The sequence below is a fragment of the Necator americanus genome, chromosome IV (assembly GCF_031761385.1).
Source record: "Necator americanus strain Aroian chromosome IV, whole genome shotgun sequence".
In the NCBI taxonomy this organism is placed as follows: domain Eukaryota; kingdom Metazoa; phylum Nematoda; class Chromadorea; order Rhabditida; family Ancylostomatidae; genus Necator; species Necator americanus.
Genome location: NC_087374.1, coordinates 19044812 through 19071057, shown reverse-complemented (window position 1 = coordinate 19071057; position 26246 = coordinate 19044812). Strand labels below are relative to the sequence as shown.

The following is a 26246-nucleotide window of genomic DNA, read 5'->3' as shown; positions in this document are numbered from 1 at the left end:
TTTAGAAATAGCACTTTCGCACACATCAAAACCATGTAGATAGTGGACATCAAATCCCACATTCCCACACTAAACTTCTAGAAATTCGCTTTTGCAATCCCGTCTACTGCTTGTAAGAAAAATCGTTAGCGAATTCGTTTCCCTTCGTTCGCTCGATGGGCCGTCGGCGTTACATTCGTTCGAGAATAACAAACTCATGATGTTACGAATCAGTACATCTTATAGAGTCCTCTCTTAGCGTAGGGATGAAGCCGAACAAAAAGAAAAGAGGCATGATTTTGATGCTAAAGAATTTACACTGGAAATTCCTCAACAACAAGCGATCCGCAACAGCTTCCTGAGACGACCGAGGCAAGAAGAAATGTTGCATTCACTACACCTTTAACAATCACATAAAAAAAAGTGCAATTCCACCCAAATCAACTAATGCAGAAAAACGTGAGTAAAAACCAACAAGCTTATGTCTTCATAAATATGCTCTAAAAACGAAGCAATTCTTGAACTTCTTGACCAGTTTCTCACTTTCGAATTGCCCCATGTGGTACAAAAGATTGAACCTATTTGCCTCGTACTTTAAAGGTGACAATTGTGGGATGCAGATGTCAAAAATGCATCGCGCTGACTCAATGCGTCGTAAACTGATGCTACTCTTCTCTTTCCAAGCCAAGTGACCAGCAAAAATTGAAAGCATGGAATTCAGTGACTGCAAAAATTCAAACAAAAAACAATTCGCAAACAACGACAAAGTAGACGTATTATTTCGAAGCATAAAGTGTGTGTTCTCCACAACGGTTTACCGCCTCATAGTGGCATGGAGGTGACTCTGGAAGTCGAACTGCGATCCTCAGCGGAGGGTCACCCTCCGGCAAGGTCTTCCATGCTGAGAAGGAGTTCGACACATCCGACTTCTCGGAATCGGAAGCATATTTAAGAGTAAACCTCTGCTAAGCTCCCCGTGGCAGGACAGCTTAGTTTGGGGAAGTCTTTTTGCCACTCCAGCATATTCACTGCCTCAGTACCCTGCACACTGGGCCCTGCCGTCTCAGACGTTGCACAGTATGGCGACTAGTGAGAGGCGATCAAATCTCAGGATGCTCAGGACGTCATTGATACTGAACCAAGGCGACACACGCACGACTCGCCATGGAGACTGTCTCAGGCTGCGTACTTACAACGCAAGAACAGCGTCCACAGACGCTGACCTGCATGCCTTTCTCGGAGCTGCAGAGCGTTTCAAATTTCACGTGATTGTTCTGCAGGAGACCAAGTGCAGAAAGAGCGACGTACGACAGATGAATGAAAGTACACTCGTCATTCGTGGAGAGAGGGTTCCGTCGCGAAATGTAGGCGGTGTTGGTCTTGCTGTGCACCCATCTGTTGTCCATCTCATCGATTCTCACGAGTTCCTGTCACCTCGTCTGGCCATTCTTCGCCTCCGCCCTGCGCCGAAAACCCATCAGTATCATCAACTGCTACTCACCAACTTCAGCAGCTGATCAATACAAATTGTACTCGTTTTACGAGGAACTGGAGGAAGTAATCCGCAACGAGAAGTCCTTCTACAAATTCGTTGTCGGAGACTTCAACGCAAAACTAGGAAAGGCCACAGAAATACAGGGTCGGAAGATTTGGACTAGGGGACCGGAATGAAAATGGCAATCGTCTCGCCGGGCTGTTGTCCGCCGCTCGCCTCTTTCATGGGAACTCTCTTTTCATGAAAAGAGATCATCGTCAGTGGAAATGGGAATCGCCCAATGGCGCGACTCGTGCGGAGATCGACCACATACTCACCAACCGGAGGTGGTGTCCGCTTGACGTCTCAGTAGCATCATCCTGTTGTAGTTGTTCTGATCGCCGCCTCCTTCTTGCGAAAACACGACTTAGCCACACGATGGCAAAGAATATCTGTCATCGGCAACGAAGGAGAAAAGTCCTCGAGTACGCAGTTGTCTACGACGATTGCATACTCTAGGACTCCTTGTCCCAAGGTGACTGGCACATCGAGGAGGACACAAACGTGGACTACGAGATGCTTTTGAGATGCTCAGAGGATCACCACCCTGTGTTGAGCATGCCTCGAAGCCGCGCACGACAAACTTGGATCGAATTTCGAAGACCATCAAGGAATTGTTGGAAAGAAGAAGGGCTTTGAGGCTTGATCCGAATGCATCGCACATTGAGCGGTTAGTAGCAAACACTAGCTGCAGAAAAGCATTGCAAGAGGATCTTTTGAAGTAGAGGCAGAAGAAGATTCTGGAAGCAGCACAAAGAAGAACGAGTCTAAAGAAGTGCCGCAGGGATCTCCGCGAACATAATATTCCGCTAGCAGCCTGGCTAAGCGAAGACGGGACTCGCACTTCTTCTCGTCCTGAGATGGAAATCACGGAGAGGTTCTACTCGAACCTTTTCCGTTCATCAACTCCTGTGTCAAGCCCAATCATCCCCACTGAGGGAGCTCCACCACGGATTCTCCCTTCGGAAGTAAGAGCCCACTTCATGTATTCTTAGCGGCGCACATGACATCCTACCTTCAGAAAGAAAGGATCTCAGACCAGTGGAAGACCTCGCAAATCGTTCTTATCCATAAGAAAGGTGACCGGGAGGACCTTCGGAACTACCGTCCGATATGCTTGTTGAGTGTTATGCAGGGTATTCACTAAGATCATCCTCACGCGCATATCTAGGACGCTGGATAAAGCCCACCCTCAAGAACAAGCTTGATTCCATCAAGGGTTCAGCTGCTTGGACCACATCCAGACTGTGTCAAGGGTCATAGAGGCTTGCCGGGAATACCGCTTGCCCCTTGTTCTAACCTTCGTCGACTATGAGAAAGCCTTCGACAGCGTAGAAACGAATACAATACTGTCAGCGCTGGTCGATCAAGGTGTGGACGCTTCGTATGTGAGGACATTAGCCAATTGCTACGATCGATGCACCACGAAAATACAGCTTTTTCACCGCTCCCTCACCATTGGAAAGGGAGTACGACAAAGCGATGCTATATCGCCGAAGCTGTCCACTGCTGCATTGCAATGGATAATGAAATCAATTTCCTGGGAAGAAAGGGGCATACGTGTTGATGGAAGATTTCTTTCGAACCTTCGTTTCGTGGACGACATCGTTGTCTTTTCGAGCAGTACCAATGAAGCAGAAACGATGCCCAAGGAATTGAACGAAGCAGAGAAAAAATAGGACTGCGAATAAACAGAAAGAAGACAAAGTTCAGGAAGTACGCCTACTGCGAGGACGGAGGAGTACAACTTGAAGGCTCCCAAATCGTGGAAACTTCGTCATACGTATACCTCGGACGTTCTATGAACATAGACTTGAACTTGAAGGAAGAATTGAATAGAAGAATGAGAGCAGCATGGGCAGCATTCGCACCCGTCAGGGAGGCTACGGACCATCTAACGGACCAAGATCTTCGTGCCCATCTGTTCGACTCGACAGTTCTTCCAGCGCTCTGTTACGCAGCGGAGACGTGGACAGACATCGTTTCCACGTCTAGGAAGCCACTTACTACCCACAGAGCCCTTAAGAGATGTCTTCTGCAGTTTGCGCACACAACACCTAGCCGGTCTTCGCAGCTCCGACTTAAGAGGAATGTCTCGTCTTCGCGACCCAGCGGAATATGTATCGAAAGCAAAACATAGGTGGGCCAGTCACATCATGAGAAGAATCGACGATAGAAGAGCTAAAAGAACGCTAGAATGGATCCCAAGAGATGCTAAACGCCCTAGAGGAAGACCGCCAACGAAATGGGGTGACGTGTTCGTTACACGGATGGACCAGCTGAGAGCTCAGCTGGATACGGCTCAAGAACCTCGTCAACGTCACTCACGAAACTTGAGAACATCTTGGATGAGAATGGCAAAATGAGTGGAAAAGATGCTGTGGTCCGCACGTTCAGTGAAGACGGACCATCTAAGTATCTGAGCTAAGTAGTAAAGTGTGTGCAAGTGTCTGGCGTTAATCAATCCACTTGGGATGCGCCACCAGAATCCAACAGAGTAGAATCAAGGATCAAGAATCAGGGATGGAAGGCATGCTGAGCACTAGAGCGGATTCGAACCTCCGATCGATCCTGTAGACAGTGGAACCTCTTAACGACTGAGCTACATCCGGCCTTATATCGAAGAATAAACAAATACAATCATTTCGAAAATTAGCAGACTTCACCAGACCTTTATCGACACCCAATTTTTTTTCCAAGTGAGCTGATGCGTTCTACATTAAACGAACAGTTATTGCTTGCGATGAGTAGGATATCATGGATAGTAATTCTTGCCCATAAAAAGAAGTGAACTAGGACAAAGAGAGAGCTCAACTAGTACCTAAAATCATTGCCATAACGAACGAATTGGCAACTCATATCCTATTTATTCATTCTATACAATGAGCGCGAAGGAATTTTAGATAAACAAGAAAATTACTTCTCAGAAGCACATGTTCTTTATCCGGAAGCAATATCATGCTCTATTCCAAATTAGAGTAGAACGTTTCAGAAATATTAATTTCGTATATGCTATCAATGGTGACTTTTGTGTTGGAAAAAGTCAGCGAATTTTGTTACGGTGCCGTATGCAATATCCATTCACCTTTTCTGTCTGATCTAGACTTGACCTGCGAAGATATGGACTTGAAAAAGGCGATATCACAGCCCCATGCGTGGCAGCGAGTGGAGCTCACATGATTCCGATTTCCTGTCACGAAACAATCCTCGCCACCCGTCGATGTGCAGATGAGAGGTCAAATTCATAGATGGGCTTCGGAACCGCTTGAGGCAGAGGATTTTTTTCTCTCAAGCAAGTCACCCATAATAGTCAGAGAAGAAAAATTCTGCGGCACTTTACATGCAAGCTTCAACTCTCCTAATCATTTTAACCTTACTCAGTTGAAGAAGTACTACATTACAATTCCTTACAACTGGAAAAAAAGAACAAAGCCACAAATGCAGTCGGAAATGTATTAGAAAGTCATGTGCAAAAATTGCCAAAAAGAAGTGATCAGGATGTTACAGGGACAGGTATAGCGTTATGACAACGGTATAAACCTTCCATTATGTACAACTCTACATTATTTTTTATTGCGAAAAACTAGAAAATATTTTGCGCCAAACAAGGATGCACAAAAAATTGTAATGGAGGAAATTTATAACGAGCCATCGAAGCAAGGCGTAAACATACCCAAGCACAAGAATAGAACGTATATACTGCCAGCAAGTCGAATAATGCAAATATTGTCAACAACAAAAACTAAGGTATGTATAATATAATCCATATATTAAAATTTGCTGTACACATCACGTATTTCTTCACAAATCACAATTTTCTGAAGAGTTGTGAGTAAGGTTCCACTTGCAACCAACTATAGTCTCGTAAATACGAGATTTATCAAAGCTCAAAAGCCAAAATTCTATCTTAGAAGAGAATATATAAATCATCAAGCTGATACACCTCTTACATCCTTAGATCAAGGCATGCGAAAGAGTAAGCACAGTTTAAGTTACCAAAATGAATATAAGTATCTAATAAAATGAACAAGAATGAAGAGTATAGTCGATAGAGTGAGCAGAGAAATCACAATCAGATCCAAAAGAATCAAATTATCAGTACTCCGCAGAAAGAAGTTCTCATTTTGCTACTGACATGCAGAAAACAAACCAGAAATAAAATTCCAGAAAACAACTTATAAATTCAACATGACCACTCAATACATCTATTAAGCGAAATGACGAAAAAAAGACCTAAACTACAACATAAACGTATAAAACAAAATACAAACACGAACAACGAGCATATACTAGCCCATATTTACAGTGCCTCACTGTGTCCCTTCGTCGCCTCATGCAAATCCTCAATGAGGCCTATCCTTGCGCTTCTGGCCTCTTCTTTTGCGATGGTACGGTAATCCGAGTGCATATCTCTCAGACTTATAGTTTGCTCACGTTCTCGCCATTTCCTCTTGTTGTATTTTGGATTGACCATTCTGAAAAGTACAAATGATTAGAAAGTGAGTATCGTTAGGTACTCACAGCTCCCGCGACAACTTATCCCCAGGGGAAATGCCTGGCAACGGCGAAGATTAATTTCGCTGCGCAGCAGTTAATAGCATCAATAGAGCATTGCGCTGCGTTCAGCTTATAACCCAGCCATCTCACGATCCTGCTCGCTAAATTGCAAAAAATATCTCTCGCAAGAGCAAAGTATCTCCGCAGCCGTATTTTGGGGACATAATTCCGATAGACTGCCACTGACATACCGACTGTATGACTGTCTTTGGATGTATTGATTCGTAGAGTAAGGAGATGCATCAAGTTACTGCTCGCTAAATGACAAATAGAAGATAATGAAAAGACTAATACGTTATGAAAATTAAAGGCAGCATACCACGAATCTGAGGTGGTGCAGATTTCAGGTGGAGTATTCGTATACGGGATGGGAGACTACGGAGAGGGAGGTGATTCCGTCCATTTCTTGCTAATTGCCGTAAAAAACGGCCCGGAGATGCGGCGCCGCACAAGACTGGCGCGCTCCAATCGAACCTCTTGTACAAAATGGTGCGCCAAAACGAATGAAGCCGTATCTTCCGATCCGTTTTTTACGGCAATTAGGAAGAAATGGACGGAATCACCCCCCTCTCCGTAGTCTCCCATCCTGTATACGAATACTCCACCTAAAATCTGCATCACGTCAGATTCGTGGGGTGATGCCTTTAAACGTTAAGTGTTGATTACTCACTCCTTTCCTTATACAGAAGGAACAAAAAAAATGTCTCGAATTGTTATGCCTAGAAACTTGTCTGTGTCTCATACTCTTCTTCACTAACATCGTTTGGAAACTTTTAGTGGAACTTCCTTCCTCAAAATTCGAAAGTCATAGGGGAGACTCTCATTTCAGATGGTGATTGGCACTTTTCATGAGGGCAAAGGTTAACGTCGCTTTCTCCGTTCTCTTGAGTGAATAGTCATTATTCAATTTTTTATCTCCTAATGCTCTTATACGTCTAGAAATATTCTGATATCTCTTCTTTACTTTACACAAATCCAACTTTTCAACGTTAGTGATTTGTCAGCTTTGTGTTTTCCTTGTTCTCTTAGGAGCAAATCTTATCATGTCATGGTAACAAACACCAAAAGCGCCTTCATTGGGATGGGCGGAGCTTAATGATCACAGCAGATATAGAATATGCCCGCTCTTTTTTTTTGTCGTCAGGCACTTGTTCGGCTGCACATAATCGGCTGTGGGTACCAAACGACAGCCCCCTCCCCAATTTCGATACCAACAAACGAATACATGAACTTTTTCTGGTAATGCTCGTAAAAAATGCGCAAAGGTGTAACATCTTTTTCGTCTCATCCAATACACCTCAGACATTTCACACTTGGGTATGGATATGAACTCTAAAGATGGACGCGCTCCCTCCCCGTCAGGTGTTTACCTTGCACTAAGAACTCGAATAGACCAGCGGTATGCTGTTTGTTTGAAATTGGAGAATCATCGTCACTTACAGCTTCCTTCTTTTCTGCTGATCAGCAAGCTTATACAGTGTGAATCAAAACACACATGTAAGACTCAAAATTCTCACTGACAAGGGAGCACACCACTACAAAACCAATCAACTGTGATGACGAGTCATTACAAAGAAAAAATAGCCGCCAAAATGAGCGCAGTTTTTTGAGCACCTTGTCTTTGAGGGAGTCAATTCCAGGCCAACTCGTTGCTTCATAGAAGTATCTCAGCGAGTCCTACCAAATATTCAAGTATTTCCTTTTCAAGATCAAAGTCCTTCATTACTTTTACTAAGAAGGATAAGATACAGCAAGCCACAGAAAGGAAGGCCCTCAACTTAGAAGCTGTGGCATTTCTTTCTATGACATTTCTCAGACCTCGGATCAGAGCTGAAAGATGCACGACTACATCTATGAAAACTAGAGAACAGAGAATGACTTCCCGTAATCTTTGCTCTGCATCTTCACAGTTGATCCTAATTCTTTCAACTACTTCCGGGAAGAAGTCAAGAAAAACTCTAATATTAACTTACCTTAGCTTTGCTCCTACCTAGAAATCCGCAATTGAATCACGTCAACAATACACCATTAATGAGAGAAAACTCACTTAAGCGTCTCTTCAAATTCTTGACGACTCAACTCATCCATATCCATGCCACTGTCATCAATGAAGTCATCCATCTCGCTATCATAATCGTCATCATCTTCTTCCTCTTCATATTCATCATAATTATACGCTCTGTTATAGTTTTGGAGCCGATAACGGTCCCTTTCTCGCTCACGTTTAATCCTCTCTCGTTCTCTTTCGCGACAACGTTCCATTCCGCGATCTCGCTCTCTATCCCGTTCTCGGTAGATGTGGTTACTAAAACAATTGAACGAAAACTGTAAAGTATGACAAAAAGAACGAGGATTTGAGCGATGCAAAACTTTGTCAAGAGACCCTGATAGCATAAATATTCTGCATAAATCTGTATCTTAGCACTCACTATTCTGGTCGTCCACGATCACGATCCTTGTGACGATCAGAGTAACTGGCTTTTTGATCATTATCTCGACCTCGTTCACAGTGAACGTCTCTCTCTACAGCACGGCCATGTTTCATGCGTTCCTGATCACGCCCACTGTTTATATCTGTTGGTTTCCGCCTATCCAGCTCTTTCGCAGAGGAATGCGAACTCGAAGATGTTTTCGAAGAATTTGCGCGATCTTCACAAATATCAAAGATCAGGAAGTTAGAACAGAACATCGACATCTGGTAGTCCCATACCAAATGATGAAGTTGGAAATATTCCTCCTGCTTGCTTAGCCGTCTCCATTGCCTGTCTGTAGCGAATGTCACCAGGGAGGTACCTTGAATACGCATAAATATAGCTAATAGCAAGAAAAAGAAGGCAACTTATTTGTATTTCGAACCACACTGAAGAATAATAGGTGATCCCAGGTGAGCGATATTAATTACTTCCCCATTTGATCAATTTACGCAGATTTATCCCATTTCAACAACGAGAAATACCTTTTTCCTGGAACGGCAGCTGGAATCAATGGAGGTGGAGTTGGTCCCTTCTTGAAGCGACCTTTGGAACTGAAAATGTAACAACATACTGTACCTTTGCTGCCTTTCAATGCATCCTTTTCTGATACAAACTAATCTAGAAAGTCAGAGAGGGATGTTTCAGGCGAAAAAGTCACAAGGAAGCTACCTCAAAGCTATAGCTAAGTACGGTAGATAAGGATTTGTGACACTACAACTGCTATTCTATTGTTATCAGTATCGATAACAAACCTAGTTAGCAATGAAAACTTTACGCGATGCTAAGAACCAGTAAAAGTAAACCTACATTCCAGATGTTCTAGTGGTTAAGCTGAAATACAACTATTATTACAACTATTATTATTACTATTAAGAGCGAACCCAGGATCCCTACACAAAAAGAAAGGAAAGGAACTGTAGAAATAGAGCAACTTCAAATTAGATGGCACGCTACACTGCAAAAGACAATTCATTATGAGAGCTGCGATCTGAGAGAAAGTTGCTGTCTAGGACTGAAAGGACACCTTCTAAACGAGAAAAATCCATTTTTTTTTTTGGAAAGCTCGGAATAAAGAGAATCAGAAGTCATTATAGGTTGTCTGCATGTAAGATTATCTCAAATATTAAAAACAATATTTAAACACAGACACCCACTCTTTGTTGTCTTTCTTCTTCTCTTCTTGTTTTTCGTGGATTTTCTGCGACAGCTTCAAGGATGACGGTAGTGGCTTTGATGATGGAGCTGCTGACTGCAGTGGTTTTGACGATGGCGATACTGACTTAGGTGAGCGGTACTTTGACCTTTTCAATGAGCTGGACGAAAACTGTGGTTTCACACATGGTGGTGGTTTTGAGGAACTGTAATACATAAGGCATGCCAACGAATGCAAGAGTTGCTGAAAATTCCAAAATCAGAACGCACCTATTGAGACTTCTATTTTTCTCTATAGCACGTAAGTACTCCTCTCTATCCCGCTCCGACTTGGGCGCAGAACATGAGCTCATACTCCGAGAGCTGCTGCTATAAGATGTGTATTACCCACATGACAAAAAGTACCCTGATAATATTGTACTTCAGCAATGTATTTTACTTAGAAATGCTAATCTCGAAGCAAAGAAATAAAATTTTGTGTCCGGAGAATGATTTTTTTTATTAGCCAACGAATTTCTAACTGGTCGCTCTAAAATCAGGAAGATAAAAAATCAAAAAAATGTGGGGTTCTTAAAAAAATTGCCAGTATAGTTCCATACTCAGTACATTAGCACTGGTTTCAGAAAAGAACGAAACGAAAATATTGTGCAATCACCTCTGAACGGCCGGCTTTCTTTGTGGCACACTGTCAATGTCAAGACGGGTCTCCTTGCCCTCTGTGATATCTTGAGCGGCTTTCATAAGTGCGCTAAAAGGCTCGAAGTTAAGTTATCGACACCAAAGCGCAGTGGTGCGAAGATCTATGTGCAAAAGCACAAATGGACTAACTTGAAGTCCACAGCAGGGGCAGGCTTGATCCTTTTCACTTCAGGTGCAGGTTGAGGTTTAGATTTTGCTGCTTCACGAGGTGGAGAGAAGTGATCGCGACTAAAACACAAGTAATATTCTTTGAAAAAATAGTAGTTCCTAACTGTGCGGGCAACCGAAGTCAACAGATAGTAACGTTCTCCGTTGATAACACTGTTTACAACAAGAAAAAAAACAATGCACCTTTCACAAGTTAGCATGTTTTGAAAATCAACTTACTGTAAGACCCTTCTACATAGACGTTGTGGTACATAGGCTCAAAAAGAAAACAAACTCGTTTGTTTTCTTTTTGAGCCTATGTACCACAACGTCTATGTAGAACTCCTGACAAAAGGATAAAGTTACTGGCGTGTCAATCCACTTGGGATGCGGCAGCGTATTTTACTTCAATTTAATTTGCAAATTGTTGAGGTTTTGGAACATCTATTGGCCTATACAATGACTTACGGGGGCCAGCCGATAACAAAGCAAGTGTTTTTTGTTTTCCTCCCAGACAAGCCTGGTACCAATTTATCGACCTTGTAGACATGAAAGGTTTTGTTGGCACTAGGGAGGAATCCAACGTCTGACCGCATGGCCTTAGGTGCGATAGAGAGGAGTCGGACCCTCCTTAGATGAAGAGGGTCTAGCTCATGGGGTGCAGCGCAGGTGATGAGGATCCCTTCGCCAATATTCCAAAGTGGAGGAGATCCTATCGTAAAACGTCCAAAACTGAAGGGTATCGGTGCATCGAGCTTCGACTATCACGTGTACGCCTGTAGCAACAACGGACCTCTAGCCGAATGCGCCACACTCGCCCTGAACGCTTCTTCGAAATATCGAAAAATAATGTGCAGAATAGGGCGGGTGCGGCGCAGTCGGTTAGAGGTCCGTTGTAGCCCCACGGTCGAGGGTTCGAAACCGCAAACAAAGCCTTTCATATCTCCGGGGTCGATAAATTGGTACCAGACTTGTCTGGGGGATAAAAACACTGACTTGATCATCGGCTGCCCCCACAAGTCATTGTATAGGCCAACACGCGTTCCAGAACCTCAACGATTACGAATTTCAGTAAAACGCGTTAGCGCATCCCAAGTGGGTTGATACGCCAGTGGTTTTTGACTTTATCCTTTTAATGTGCAAAATAGTACAAAATCATGGAACAGTTTATAAGCGTAGTTTAAAAAGCATTTGCTGCTGAATTATGCTCCCAACCTATCTTGATGTCGACTGGATAATCCCATAAGACTGTTCGCTTTACTCGTGGATATACGATGCGGTTGGTTGTTGTTCAATGCACCTGAAGCTCTCACCTGCAAAGAAGGTAAACAGCTCCATCTTTAGACACCAACAACAAGGACATATAAGGATAACGCTTAAATATTGGAATCTATTACCGGATCAGAAAAACCGACTTTCTCATCGATTTTCCTCTTTTGTGCAATGGCTTTGTAAACTCCGTTTCTGTACTGAGAGGCCAGCTTGTCGTGCTCTTCCTGAACGTGTGTTAGAAAATAAGATAAATGATGAGCAAATAATGAACGACGTAATTGAAATATACAAAAGGAGAACCAAAAGGTACACATACTTCTTCGCGCCACTGCTGTTTTTGAAGGCGCTCAACGTGCTCGTGATCGTGACCGTATTTTATCTGTAGGTCAATGGCACTCATTCCAAAGTTTTTGGCAATTCTCTTGGTAGCCTGCAAAAAGAAGCTAGAATTTATAAAATAATCATTTAAAAAAGTATTGCTACGTATACTATTTGCTTGATCACTGTGCAATTGTAATGGAAATCGATGGTATTGCCGCAACTACATTTGCCAACACAGGAAGCAGACCAGCTATACTACTTATTGGACTAGCAACCTTACACAGGTAAGGTCTCGTGTTTACAACAACAACAACAACAACAACAACAACAACTTCTCAATGTTATATTTCCGGGAACAAACAAAACGCTGCAAGAACAATAATGAGGACAAATTCGTACCTTTCCACCATGGGCTTGCAAACGGAGCTGGATGAGCTTTTCTTTCTCGGCTTGCTTCTTCTTCAAAAGTTGTCGTTCTTCTTCGGCCTTCCTAGCCATATACGCCATCACTTTCGCTTTGTCTTCTTCAGTTTTATCTTTGTTCTTCTTAGGAATTGTAAACTGAAAGAATTTAGCTCTTCATCTTGGGTCAATCTTGGGTTATGCGTTATTTTGCAGAACTATTAAGATCGTGGCAACATGGAAAGAAAATGAATAAAGATTGAGCTTTATCGCTTACGAAAGCTAGAAGTTCCCAACCTTCTTCTCCTCTTCAACGGGTTTTGGTGGGATCGCTGCTTTCTTCCGCTTCAGCATCTCCACCTTTATTCTCTTCTCAGCTTCGATACGCTTCAGTTCAGCTCGCCGTTCGCCATCCACTTCCGTCTTCAAGTCATTCAGCTTCTTCGAATTGTTCTTGGTATTTTTGTTCGCCGTATCCAATAAAGACATGAAGTCCATGATTGAATACGGCCTCCGGGTTCCCCGGGAACCTTCTGGAACACATTTCTTTTAGAAAAATAAAATAACATGAAGGAAGCATACAAGCACGCGAATTTCCTTGTTTGTAGAGAAAGAAAAGGTCAACGTCCTAAAAATAAAGTCATATTACAAACTGAGACTTATTAGAGAATACAGCGAAAATAGCTTAAAGACGAAAGAACATCCTACAAAGACGCATAGAAATGTGAAATCCATGCATCCCTGCACAGCTAAACTTTACAGCGAGCGGATGATTATCGCTATATGAAAATCAGACTTAGCAGACAATTGATCGAATAGTAATGACTGGATCTACGACATCTCGTCCGAAACTAAGCCGACCACCCACTCGCGAACACCCGTCTGCGGTCTTGCGAATGCCGCCTTCTTGCTAGGATTCCAGCAAATATTAACGGCAGACATTCCACCCTTCTATGAATTATATGCCATCATTATATGTTTGACTAAATATACTTCCCATAATAAAATATCAAATTTAATTTGAGCCACACAATCATGAGAAAACCTCAAAGTATATTCGGTCGTGCAAATGCACTATGGATAACTGCTGATATTCCAGGTTGTTCACAACTTTCAGTAGAACCATAATCGATTGACTTTGTGAAGAAATGCGTGTAGAGCCGCCTAAAAATAGTGGAAGCGATTTTGCAGCCAACACTTCGTGAAGATAATCATATTACAACACTGTTGGAGGTTAGGAAAAAAAGCCATCTATGAGAAGGGTGGTTTCTGTCGTCTTCCTTCTGGTTTCTCTGAAAGTAATTTCTGGCAGAACTCGGGTTTGGTGCTATTTTTATTATTCGGTCATTAGCTGCTGTTGTTCTGGCTTCCGCCATTTTAATCCCTGTCTTTTTTATTTCCTCGAATGTAGAATGAATTCGTTCGCTGTTTGTAATAGGTATAGATTAAGCAGTTGAGCTGTGTGTACAAAGCCTCTTTTCCTGAGGACATGAGTAGTTATGAAGTTATTTTCTAATTAACTTCCCAACCACGAACTTCGTGAGCAGATTGCTAGAAATACGAGAAAATTCAAGCAATTTATTGCATGTGTGTTTTACGTTCCTGAAGCAAAATGAGATATTATCACTACGCTATCGATATTCCTGAATCTACAAAAGACGATGTTCATGCGGAACGGATGGGTCTCGGATGCCCCATTCACGCTCAACGGAACGAACATATCGGAATGCACAGGCTACGTTTATCTGGGTCGGGAATCGAACATGATGAACGGCCTGACCCCCGAGCTGGGCAAGAGGAGACCAGCGGCTTGGGGAGCGTACAAGAGCATCGAGGATGTAGTGAAGAAGACCAGGAACACTCGGCTCCGTGCTCACCTCTTCAACACCACCGTACTTCCTGCTTTGACCTATGCTTCGGAAACCTGGGCATTTCGCAGGCACGAAGAAAACGCGGTGAGCGTCATTGAACGCGCAATTGAGAGAGTGATGTTGGGAGTATCCCGTTTCACGCAAGTGAGGGACGGGATTCGAAGTTCTCTCCTACGCCAGCGATCGAAGATTAGAGACGCCGCCACGTTTCCCAAGAAAAGTAAAATAAGGTGGGCCGGACACGTGATGTGCTTTAATGACAACCGTTCGACCAGAGCCGTGAGCGACTGGGTTCCCCGCGATATTAAGCGCACTACAGGAAGACCCCTGACTCGGTGGTCAGATTTCTTCACGAAGTCCTTCAAAAAAAAGTATGATGCTCTTCGTGCCCCACGTGAAAGGAGGAACCTTTGGGCTACTCTGGCATGCGATCGGGACAAATGGAAGAATTACTGGCGCTCGACCAGTTCGAAGATCAACGGGAGTCAAGGTGATCAAGGTGATCGCTACTCACCTTTCATAACTACGATTATAGATTATACTTCCACTCGTAGCTATGAGATTCAAGAGTGGAGTTGGGACAATCTTTCTTGAGCGGACAGGGGGTTTGGCAGGATAAATCACTTTTGATTTCCTCCTTTCAGAGTCTGAAGAAGGTGAAATCACCGAAACGTTAGCCAATAATTAAAGACTACAAGAACTCGTGTCCGGCTTAACTCAATAAAACGAATACTGAATTATCATCAAGCCGAGATTCATGGAAAGTCAAACATGGAGACTACTGTTCTTTCGCTAGCACCATTAACAAATTCTGCTAACTGACGATGACGGTGCGCAGCTGCTTTGGTCTGTCTGAGATTCACGTGATTATATATATATATATATATATATATATATATATATATATATATATGTATATATATATATATATATATATATATATATATATATATATATATATATATATATATATATGAAGAAATGGGCTCTGATCCGACTTCTAGCCACTTACCTCGATCCCAACCGGTTTTTAAAAGGTGTTCATACTTTTTGGGTCTGCTCTTTTCGTCCTCCAATATTATACAGACGGCTCACCACATTTCGCAACTACAACTCGATATTGCTGTTGGTCTATAGGACCAACTGAGTATTTTTCTCTTATCCCTAGAGTTTCCAGAGTATAAGAAGAAAAGGTGTCGTGTTCGGCGTTACTGCACGTGTTCAAACGCATTCGATTTCAATACAGATTCGTTCGAAGTGCATGGGGGTGTATTTAACTTATGAGGGCTAGCTGATGCTTCAAGTTAGTGTTTTTCTCCTCCCAGAGAAGCGTGGTACCAATTTCTCGGCTTCAAAAATGTGAAAGGTTGACCTTGGGGGGGGACCTTCGAAGCGCATCCTCTTACCAACTGCTCTGCAAACGCCTTTGCGCCAACATTCTTCACCATTATGGAGCTCCACATCCACTTTGATTACCCTAACTTTGGCATCAATGTTCGCAAGAAGAAATAAATTAGATGCAAGCTCCAAAGTTCTAACCTCGTGTAACCCCACTGCTGTCAAGTAAATTTGGCGTCAATATTCTAAGTATCAGTCATCAGTAAGTGTTAGCGAATCATTACCTATGTAGCTTAAATGGGGCCGCGCATATTAGTACTACATGTGACCTTGGCTGTACAAAATACAAATAGACATTTACAGGGAGCGCACAACGACTTTGACGTGGTGCGGTACCCACATCGAAAACATAGATATCGGAATGCGGATTGGAGAACTCATTGTGGTTCCTGTGGTTCCAGCCATCTTCCTCTAAACGTTTTACCACGATTTCAGTTGCAAAGCACCACCCTTCTGCACTCGACGCATGCAATTCCGAGCGGTGGAGCATCAATGATGTCTTCTCAGCGGGCTATTAAACTGATACAAATGAATAGGGTGTTGAGGGGACCAAAACTTGTACATGGGAGCGCAATCTAACGTACCTCGTAGGAACTAAAGCGATTCCCATGCCGTTTTTTACGACGATTAGGGAAAGATGAGAGAAACCACGCCGGGTTAAGCAAACTAGTAACGGAACTCTACGCGTTCGCTGTGGGCTCTGTAAAATGTCAAAATCGTGATAAGTTGCCTCTAAGTATACGCTCTGGGCACGTACGAGACACATAACTTGCAGGGTGAAAGTTACACAGATATTGCAAAAACGTGCTGTTGTCAAGTACACATCCAAAGTCCAACTTCAATAGGTTGAATACTGAGGAGCGTAGGATCTTTTGTAACAACTTTTCTTTTTGTTACGATTAACTGTCATCCTGAGGTACCCCAGTCACTCGGTGTATCTAAGCAATTCACTCGACACGCTAAGTCTTACAAGTTATGGAACAGTGATGAATAGATTCTGTCCGAACTTTAGACATATTTGCGATAAGAATGAGCCGGATCCCCTCAGGTGAAAAGAGTTTAGCTCTTCAGTCCAACTCAACTGGTAAGAATCATTTCCCCACCGTCCAAAAGGGAAGGAGGTCTTTTCGCCAATAGTCCAGAAGTAACGGGGTCCCTTCGTCAACCGTCAAAAAGTGAACGGGGACGGAACACTGTCTCCGACTATCGCGCATCGCATGTGAATAATCGTTGCGAAAATGCAAATAAACACAATTTCCTCATCATTCCAAAATTTTCTAATTAATAAAATCACTTGAATCTTTCTCATTTGCCAACTTGTGTACCCTGTTCCTCTCCCCAATGTTGTTTAGTGCCGCAGACTGCTCAACATCCGATTGATTAGTTACAGCTGTGTCAGAGACAGGTTGTGGGTCTTGGGTCTAGTTCTTCCAAAACATTTACCGACTTAAATCGTTTTTCAAGAAAAATTCTTGTTTAAATATGAAATCTTGAAGCTACCTGTTATCGCAGACATTTCTAGCGAAGAAAGCGGAATAAACATATGCGGCTACTGTGGACGTTTGCTTAGCAATACAGTTTCATTCACGGTACTTCTCATGGAAGCAGTAAAACATAGACGAAACTAGCATGAAAAGGAAGAAAAGACAAAATTTTATGTAACCGTTCCCTTTTATACAACAATATACAACATAGTTACACATAAAGAATGATTATTTCGGTCAGTGTTTCTGTGAGGCAGTCTGTTATAAGGCGAGATCACTTTACTTTAGAGCGCGCTTATACCGCACGTAGTCCTGAAACGATCATAACCTTGGCTAAGAAATGGATATTAAGTAGACTGGCACTCACATCATATGAGATCATTACTTTACTGGATTGGAAACGAGTTACTTGAAGGGACAATCGAAAGCCTTCGTCGATACGTCCTCGGTAGCCGCCCTTTTCGATTAGATTGTTGATCGTTTCCAAATGGTCCCAACCTTAATGAACGGACGTCCATTTGGAGTTTTAAAGCGAAACCAACAAAGTACCCTGTTCATAAGCCACTTCTGGCAAATAGACGGCGTCTCTGCGTATACTACCGTCCATGAAATGAATGCGTATTCCATGCATCCCGATTGTCCAGTCCGTGTAATCATGAGCAGATTCGAATTTGATTAATAGTGAAACCTAGAGTGCAGAAACGAGTTTGAGTGGAAATATAAGTTTGCAAGGATTGTTCATAACTCACCCCGCAATGTAAATGAGGAATCTCTTCTTTTCGAACCGGATCAAAACGTGAATCGTGAAACGCGCTAGTAATAGCGTAGTCCCGTAGACCCGTATGTAAACTGTAAATATGGTGAGACGTGTACAACGAAGTGAAGTAAGTCTATGCTGAAACAAATCTATGGCCACTGATTTCTCGTTAGATTGCTATGATAAACATGAGAACCATCACTTTGTTGTGCTATACAATCCTACTACTCAAGTGTTGGAAAGTTGAAGTGTTAGAAACCATTTTTTCGAGCAGAAGAATTACAACATTAGTTTATTGTGTTTATCGTCAACACCATGTTAATTGTATTGAGTCAATAACTTTTGAAAGAAATAAGAAAAAGCAAGAAATATTACATATATTTAATTGATATATATATCTCAAACTTACTGAAGCTGCGAAAATGTTCCTATACAACCTCGTAGTCGGCGATGACTGCCTTTTTTCCAAGTCACAAAGAGAGGACTGAAACATCTCAGCACCTATTCAAATATTTATTAGACAAATATAAGACTGAAAAAATCATGCGTTGTAGTCGTTGCAAAGTAGCAGGATAAAAATGAAAATAACTATGATGACCGCTGTATGACAAGAAAAATCAATAAGTTCTCAGAATTTCAGGACTTCTGCAACCCTAGTGTTTTGTTTTCATTTAAGACCAGAGAAACGCATATGTTTTCACCTGTGTAGTTGACACTATGTCAGGTAATTAGTGTCATGTCCCGCCCAGTGGTGGTTTTAAATCCTAATCTAAGTCTTTCACTAGAGGTATTTCCACTTACAGCAAAGGAATATAACGTAAAAAAAAAACTTTTCGCTTCACAAGACACGAGTAGCGTGGTTGAGCACTCTGTGGCATCACAATATACCGAAGGAGGTATTATTACGAACATTTTCAAGGAAAAAAAAATGGACTAGTTTCATGTATATTCCCCTTATTTCCGGAATATTAGAGGTTACAAAAAGTTAAGACTTTTTCTGCTTCGAAAATCGAAATAAAGAAGTTCCTCTAAAACTTCCTAGCATATAGTTTCGATGCTACTTTTAATGGAAAAAAATGAAAAGAAAAACATTTTCCTACTAGTAACATTCCAAAAAAGAGGTAGAAGTAAAAAAAAAAAAAAAAACATATGCTACGGACGCCTATTATACTACGAAGAAATATGAAGTAAAAACAATGACATACTTACAATTTGTCATTAGGTATAGAAGGAGGAACAGGCGGATCAGAATGGTTGTTGACGGCGGCTGCTATCACATCGAAGCAGAACACTGCCATATCTACTGAAGCAGCGCCGCCTGTCATCAGAATCTGAATGACAATGACAATCGGTTGGGTAACGTGAACACATATGTATCACATTGATATTGTTCGAATAATCACCCTAGCATAGATGGAGAACATAGAAGAATATTGTCACTAAAATAAAATTGCCAAGAAATGAGGAAAGAAAGCAAATAATGAGAAAGAAATGAAAAATTCTGTCGTAAAGAGCTGAAGTAATACCAATGCAGGTGAAGCCTAAAGTTTTTGCCCTAAGGCCAGGAGTCGAAAGAAACGCACCACAGAAAACTAAAGAATACTTTGCTAGTGCACATTCCAGATATGTTCAGCTTTTTTTTAATTTATAGAAACAGCTATGATAGCAATTACTGTGTTCGCAAGGAAAACCACTGAGTAGACCCATGTATAAATATAACAACTGAAGGAATGGCATATCACTTTCACTAACAATAAAAGCCAAACAGCAAATTCTAAGCTGATCAATGTAAACGGTAGTGACCTCCTTCAACGCGCTTGTGTAGGCATTCGAGATTAATAACGTTAAGTTTCTAAATCATTCTAAATATTTTCCTTGAAGGATGTTTTTAGATCGAAAAGTAGATGGACACCAAACATTCTCATGACTTTGATTTGATGCACTTTCAAAATTAATAGGAACAACTGCTCGACATGCTCTGACATAATCCATTGCGTCACTTCATCTGTTAAAGAAATAAAATTAGTGCTAGCACGAGATGTTACAATCACTAAAAAAAAAAGAAAAGAAAAAGAATACTAGAAGGAACAATTAACAAGATTATTTGGCGAGTTGTACAAAAAATGAATCTAAATGGAAAAGCTGGTGAATTCAGAGGAACTGTCTAGAAAATTGATCACAGTTTGGAACTTATTGATACATAAATGTTCATCACTGTGCCACAATGTACAATATTTTTCTCACTTTCATGTAAAGTCATAGCAGGCTGCTCGGCGAGAATGTGCACTTTTTAAGAACTGTGCAAACGAGCGAACTAATCGTTTCAGCTGCTGGAGCGATCATACTACTCCCAATATCCCGAATAAAACGTCTTACTAAGTTAGCAACGAATTTTTTTTTACAGAAGGGCATGCACGTCTTTTGTACAGATCTATTGATGCTATTATGATTCCGATTCTGGACACGTTTGACATTCAGACAGCAAAAGCACTAACAAACATAAAACCAAAGAACTCGACTGAATTTCAAGGTAATTTTCCTTCGACAGTTTCAAAATTGTGTTCAACAAGATGGAAACCAACAAAAACTTCTGTGATTCTATGCCGGGGTGGATCAATTCCTATCTAAAAAGTTCTGAACATCTATCGTTTATAATAGACCAGAAAATAGTATTTCGTTACATGCAAATTAAGTTGTGAGGTTGTTGACTTATTGAAGTGGAAAGTGTCTGTACTAACACTTATATTTTTGATAAGTAAAAAAAAACTGAATGTGTTAAGTTAGTGCCACCTCTAAAACTTCTTGGGCGTTTTGACGTAAAATAATTTATCAAACAACACTATTCCGCAAACTCCTTCGTTTTCGTTTTTTTTTCAATTGCTTCGAGCACAGACTAACAAATCGCAATTTAGTTACAATAGTGATGACAGTAGCAACACGAGGAAAAACTGTAGTACCTGATAATACGAAAATATAATCTTATCTGAAACCATATAAACTACAGGAACGGCAAAACTAAAAGCAAATAACGAAATAACGTAAAAGATCACAAATTCACCGAGATTCTCCAAAATTATCATGCATTGTCATGTATTTGTAAAGAGGAGAAGGATCAAAATGATGTGTTCCATAAGAACATTGAATGTTCTTATCAATTGTTCGGACATTAACTCTAAATTGAAACAACTACCACAAAAAGTAGGATAGATTTAAAACTAGAAAGTGTGGACGATTTGATCCCATGTTTCTCCAGTAGCTATGCTAGAGTGCACTCACGAATAAGCCATTATTTATTCTCCTGCATCAAGAATGACTCTAGAAAAAAAACTGATTCTTCGCTCACTCAGCGCAAACGACGTCATTAGTTTACGATACTTCCGTGTTATTCATAGCATTCTTCTTTCGTTTGTAAAATAACATGTTACAGCAAGAATGAAATGGAAAAAGACGATGGAGAATATAATATATTAAGAAAACAACATTTGATGAAAAGTTGGGAAAACTGGACAACTGCTCACTCGTCACTAGTCGCTAAACTAAAGGAATAAGGGCACATCTTGAACGCTAGAGATTCACAACCTAGCTCTAGTCGCCCAAGGATTGGGGGTAGAGAAAACTGTTTGGGCGATGTCTAACAGATTGGAATAGTAAAGGATCCTTTTGCCCGCAGAACCATTTGTTCAATCACTGGTAGATGTGAAAGCTACATAGAGCAGTAGCAATTGGATAATTGCGTCCGAATTTAGTGATTTTTTAGTATATGTGAAATTCTGTTGGTTAGGTGCAATATCACTAAACTAGGCACCCACTCAACCAATCTCAAAAATTTTAGATTAATCACTATCAGTACTCAAGGACAGAATCGATAATCTAGAGAGGAAAAGTTCCGGTTTTAACAAAATTCATTTGGATGTGTCACATCTGCAAATATGGAACAATCCATTTGTTGTGTAAAGCTGCAAGTTGAGGTCATGGGCCTACGAAGCGACCAGCAATACCCAAACACTTGTCGCACATACAGATCCAATAAATCTATGGTTTTGGATTAGACGATGAAAAATACATCCACAACTCACAAACTTGGCAGAATTCTGAACAACACCGCATGTCTTCGAGAACTAATTGTTCGTGTACAAAACAACAGGTGAAACGTTATGATACAACTGCGGTCGAATTTCGTTCAAATGATTGCCTCTACCACGCTTTCCAATATTCTACTCACGTTCGTAGTTCTTGCACAATGCAAAAAGTCAATATGCAAAAAGAGAAGAGAAGAAGATATGAAGAGATCACCTTTACTATGCCAATTTCTTTTACAAACAAGTGCATCCTTTGAATGTAGAACTGCAGCGTCAGATGAGAAAGATATTTACAGCCTGCGATCATAATTACATGATCAGACAAAGTAGTTTAATGATAGTGACGACCTGCATACACAATTTCATGATTACACTATCTGGTTAAAGTCGTTAATGTCATGAATAGCATATGAATCTTTAATGTGCTGCCACGTGAAACAATTAGGGAATATGTTGATGCTGAAAAGAGGTGCAATTTGAATATTTTTTTTCCAAAAAAGGAGAAAATCCAGAGAAAAAGAAACAAGCAAAATAGATTACACTTTCCGGACTCACATCCGTGTTAGATCCCCAGTTGTTCCTGCTTCACTACGTCCCAGATTTGAAGGATGCAATTTTTTTCCACATTCCTTACCCATGACGAAATACTTGCTTCCAGAATGGTCACATCACTTCTATGCAAATCGTCAGAAATATCGGGTAGTGATAATCAATGCAAATGTACCCAATACTACAAAATTCGTTGAACACACACTGCGTCGACACGACGGCGCTCTTACAATGGGAAACATAGTATCACCCTCACTTCTATAACTGAGCCCGGAATAAAGCGTAACGTAGGTTGGAACGTCAAGTTAGTGTTGAATAGGAAAATAGAGGGGAACAAACTCAAAATGAAATCTAACACGGAATATTCCAAAGTTTTCGCATCTTAGAGACGGGGGTGCAATTGAATCCATCTGTTCGCGTGACACAACGGATCGTGCGCTTGTTGTGATGGAACCGGTAGGAGCGTGATAGTAAATAGTTAACAAAGAAATTTGTAAAATAAAAAACAAAATAAATGACTCTTACTAAAGGTTATCGGTCAGTTAGTTATGCTAAGACGTAATGACAGTTTTTCAAGGTGTAACTTATGTTTGGAAAATTCTACATACCCAAACTATGTGAAAGAAACAAACACTATGTGAAACTTCATTTCTATTTCATTCGTTTATTTATTTATTTATTTGTTATGCGTAATTCAATTTTTCAGAATGTTCAAATTCCACTCTCTATAAGACTACTTCAGTGATTTTGTGCCAGGAAACACTGTAACGTGGCAGAGTGGCAGAAGTGCGGTATCATTTCTACAGTAGAGAGAGTAGAAGAGGATGTATTAAAAACTGAGAAAACTCTCTGCATTAAAGCAGAATCGTCGCTGATGTTTGTGATTGTAGAATGGCCGTGCATATGAGAATAATTTCACATCCTAACATAAGACATCTGTTTTAATGACAGTTATTCATCGCAAGCAGAGCCGAGCTAGATTGCATTTATGAAGAATTCTCTCCATTGAAAAAAAAGCTGTTATTCGCCATACTAGACTTGGAAAATTGATGGATAGTTTGTCCTTCTTTTCTCACCAGGAAATCGTAGGGCGAAAATTACACGGTCTTTCGACACAAATGACAACTGCATCGCTTTCGTTACTCAGTGGGATGTAAAAGTTGCAGAATATGATTTCTAAAAAAAACCTACTAGTTATAGACACAGACGCAGTTATGAGACTTTTAAAAAATTGCAATTGGCTGTACAATTGCAATTGAAACATCACGTAAACATAAAGTGTGCGCAAGGCAATTCAAGAGCCATCGTCAAATAGAGCTTCGGTACACCTTGTCTATTTTTTGAATGTGTCAGCGTAAAGACCAGATCGATCCAATTCATAACATATTTCCTTATTCTTCAAGTGAATTTAGAAGGCATGCATTGTTCAAAAGTGGTTCTAACGCTTCTGCAGCATTAAAAAGTAATTTGCTAAGAGCCACACGCATAGAGTAGATGAAGGGAACTTAGAAGTTTCAGTCGAAGAAATGCTAAATGAGAACACGCAAAAACAAAATGAAAATGACAACCATTCTAAAATACGCATTCAATGCATAACGGGTTGAAACTTTGCGAAATGAACTCACAGGGAATGGATAGAGAAAAAGCTAATGTGAGTGGCAGTTCGCATAACAAAAACAGCAGCACCAGAACCCTAATTTCAGCTAGCCTTCAAAATTGTCTCGACAGGTCATAAGTGATGCAGAATGCTTAGAATTCAAATGGCAATTCTCTCGTATAGTCGCTAGAACAAAATGATGAGCATACTAGTGAGGACTGCAGATTACCTTTTGTATTAGTTATGTTCGCGAGATTTAGCTTTTTTTTATTGACTATTATCCACCCGACATGAACTCTGAACACGCTGCTTATACGTCGCTCTCACATACACAGCCAGACACTCGCCGTGGAGGCGAATCGATGAGACCGAAAGGACGAATGCTGGTTGGACACCATTGCTGTACACAGGGAGAGAAGATATAACAGTGATAACATATCAACTGAACAAAAACTGGAAACTGAACAGTTCTAGAATCTTCCTTTGTTGAGAAACGCACACAAGGCGGATAATCAATCTAACAGAAATTCGTGGTAGATTTTTTTCTGCGAGAAAATTAAACGAATTCTAGTCTGCTGAAGTTTAAACAATTGTCATTAGCTAGCAAAAAAAAAGAAACTATAGGGCTCCTGCAATGACAGAAATAGATCGTCCCCGGAGTTAGAAACTTTGGCGACACAAATGAGTACCGCTCATTCTTCAAGGCTAGTGAGCATCATGAGGAATTTGTGAGGTGAAAAACCGGATCCATTTGTATTGATGGAACAACAGACTAATACAGCAATCCTTCCGAAAATGAAAAGATGACAATAACCTCTAAAATTCTATTAAACTGCATGTTAGCTCTATCAAAGGATTTCCATGAAGAAACGCCGATGAAGAACCCTACTTGACGTATACAAAGTCAGCGTGATTCAGCTCAGCAGGAATTGCTGTGATGACGGGAGATAATGACGGCGAAAACGTCCGGCGGTCGTCGCCGTAAACCGCGCGGCAGCAACGGCGATGTCGCTCAACGATTGTTCAGAAAACGATGTCGTATGAGCTGGTCTACAGGGCTCAACTTCAACTTTCGTTTCTCTTTTCTTATGTGAATATCTTGCGTTTTAGAGTTCCTTGGCACATTTTTTTTTCCAAAACTCATCATCACAATATATTTGATGAAAGTGTGCGAACGTTGCAACACCATAATAATATCATATAGTAATTTAGAAAGGACCACATTAGAAGGTTAAGTAAAGTATTCTGATTTCCAGTAGTTCAAGTGTCCTACGAAGTAACTCCTGCAAAAACTTATAGCTGATTACGGTGTACCTTAATAAGCAACGCTCATCATTTTCTTTGGTTGACTTCCACCTAACGTTAATCCCCATCTTATGACCATAGAAACATACTATAATCTTATGAGCGAAAAAAAATTGTCTCTGAGTTAGCTACCTTTGTAAGGAACTCACTAGTATTCGGGAAAGCTGAAATAATGCAAGCTAATACTGCGAGATCGTTTGGATAATTTGTAATGAAGTATGGCCTTCTTAACATTTCGATACCTTATCTTTCTTTTAATATTTACTTATTATTTCTGTTAGTTTGTCAATTGCTTCCACAAATGTGCGGAGGTTCAACATCAAAATCACCTGGTTGCACAAGGGAATACCTCTCACACGTGTTACAGATATGTAGCCACTAGGACCACACTAGATCACGAGGTATCACAAGATGTTTGCCCCTTAATTCACTTGCTAAGTTGGTTAGATTTCGCTCAGGTTCACAGGTGATGAACCACAAAATCTTTCTCTTATCTGAGGTGGAGATCAAAAATTCTAGTGGTAAATATGGTGATATGCGATCTCTCATTGACCAAAACGACTTCATGAAAGCTAAGAGTCGCCGATCTTACTGCTCTCTTCTTTTTCACTTACTTGACTTGAAGGGATCACCCCATGAATCTGTGGTGGTAGAGGTTTCAGGCGGATA

At 41.0% G+C, this 26246-nt stretch overlaps 7 protein-coding genes across 11 annotated transcripts; 4 read left to right on the top strand and 3 right to left on the bottom strand.

Moving 5' to 3' along the window:
• Window positions 1-1058: 1058 nt before the first annotated feature.
• On the top strand, window positions 1059-1496 carry RB195_001891 (uncharacterized protein; the record flags this gene model as incomplete). Of its 2 annotated transcripts, none has more annotated exons than XM_064198874.1 (1): window positions 1059-1496. In XM_064198874.1, the coding sequence occupies one exon, from the start codon at window positions 1059-1061 to the stop codon at window positions 1494-1496; it is 438 nt and encodes a 145-aa protein (XP_064054755.1). The 2 variants fall into 2 exon arrangements, with proteins under 2 accessions (XP_064054755.1, XP_064054756.1); XM_064198875.1 differs by having other exon boundaries at window positions 1092-1496.
• A 544-nt stretch (window positions 1497-2040) lies between these two features.
• Window positions 2041-3879, top strand: RB195_001890 (uncharacterized protein; the record flags this gene model as incomplete). The annotated part of the gene is made up of 6 exons (XM_064198873.1): window positions 2041-2183; window positions 2298-2481; window positions 2535-2649; window positions 2732-2897; window positions 3227-3481; window positions 3555-3879. 6 exons carry the CDS (start codon window positions 2041-2043, stop codon window positions 3877-3879), a joined length of 1188 nt encoding a protein of 395 aa, XP_064054752.1.
• On the top strand, window positions 3604-3879 carry RB195_001889 (uncharacterized protein; the record flags this gene model as incomplete). Of its 2 annotated transcripts, none has more annotated exons than XM_064198871.1 (1): window positions 3604-3879. In XM_064198871.1, the coding sequence occupies one exon, from the start codon at window positions 3604-3606 to the stop codon at window positions 3877-3879; it is 276 nt and encodes a 91-aa protein (XP_064054753.1). The 2 variants fall into 2 exon arrangements, with proteins under 2 accessions (XP_064054753.1, XP_064054754.1); XM_064198872.1 differs by having other exon boundaries at window positions 3670-3879.
• A 1934-nt stretch (window positions 3880-5813) lies between these two features.
• RB195_001888 (uncharacterized protein) lies at window positions 5814-13035 on the bottom strand (the record flags this gene model as incomplete). 3 transcript variants are annotated; one of them, XM_013435196.2, is made up of 15 exons in its annotated part: window positions 5814-5988; window positions 8118-8223; window positions 8293-8375; window positions 8500-8719; window positions 8781-8863; window positions 9027-9095; window positions 9699-9902; window positions 9967-10065; window positions 10352-10444; window positions 10525-10623; window positions 11758-11855; window positions 11940-12038; window positions 12131-12244; window positions 12535-12696; window positions 12835-13035. In XM_013435196.2, the coding sequence occupies 15 exons, from the start codon at window positions 13033-13035 to the stop codon at window positions 5814-5816; spliced, it is 1905 nt and encodes a 634-aa protein (XP_013290650.2). The 3 variants fall into 3 exon arrangements, with proteins under 3 accessions (XP_013290650.2, XP_064054750.1, XP_064054751.1); XM_064198870.1 differs by having other exon boundaries at window positions 11958-12038; XM_064198869.1 differs by having other exon boundaries at window positions 12835-13026.
• A 333-nt stretch (window positions 13036-13368) lies between these two features.
• RB195_001887 (uncharacterized protein) lies at window positions 13369-13663 on the bottom strand (the record flags this gene model as incomplete). The annotated part of the gene is made up of 2 exons (XM_064198868.1): window positions 13369-13488; window positions 13583-13663. The coding sequence occupies 2 exons, from the start codon at window positions 13661-13663 to the stop codon at window positions 13369-13371; spliced, it is 201 nt and encodes a 66-aa protein (XP_064054749.1).
• A 535-nt stretch (window positions 13664-14198) lies between these two features.
• On the top strand, window positions 14199-15002 carry RB195_001886 (uncharacterized protein; the record flags this gene model as incomplete). Its single annotated transcript, XM_064198867.1, has 1 exon — window positions 14199-15002. One exon carries the CDS (start codon window positions 14199-14201, stop codon window positions 15000-15002), a length of 804 nt encoding a protein of 267 aa, XP_064054748.1.
• Window positions 15003-17569: 2567 nt separating this feature from the next.
• RB195_001885 (uncharacterized protein) lies at window positions 17570-19372 on the bottom strand (the record flags this gene model as incomplete). The annotated part of the gene is made up of 6 exons (XM_064198866.1): window positions 17570-17602; window positions 17658-17788; window positions 17840-17978; window positions 18040-18139; window positions 18457-18531; window positions 19257-19372. The coding sequence occupies 6 exons, from the start codon at window positions 19370-19372 to the stop codon at window positions 17570-17572; spliced, it is 594 nt and encodes a 197-aa protein (XP_064054747.1).
• Window positions 19373-26246: the final 6874 nt, after the last annotated feature.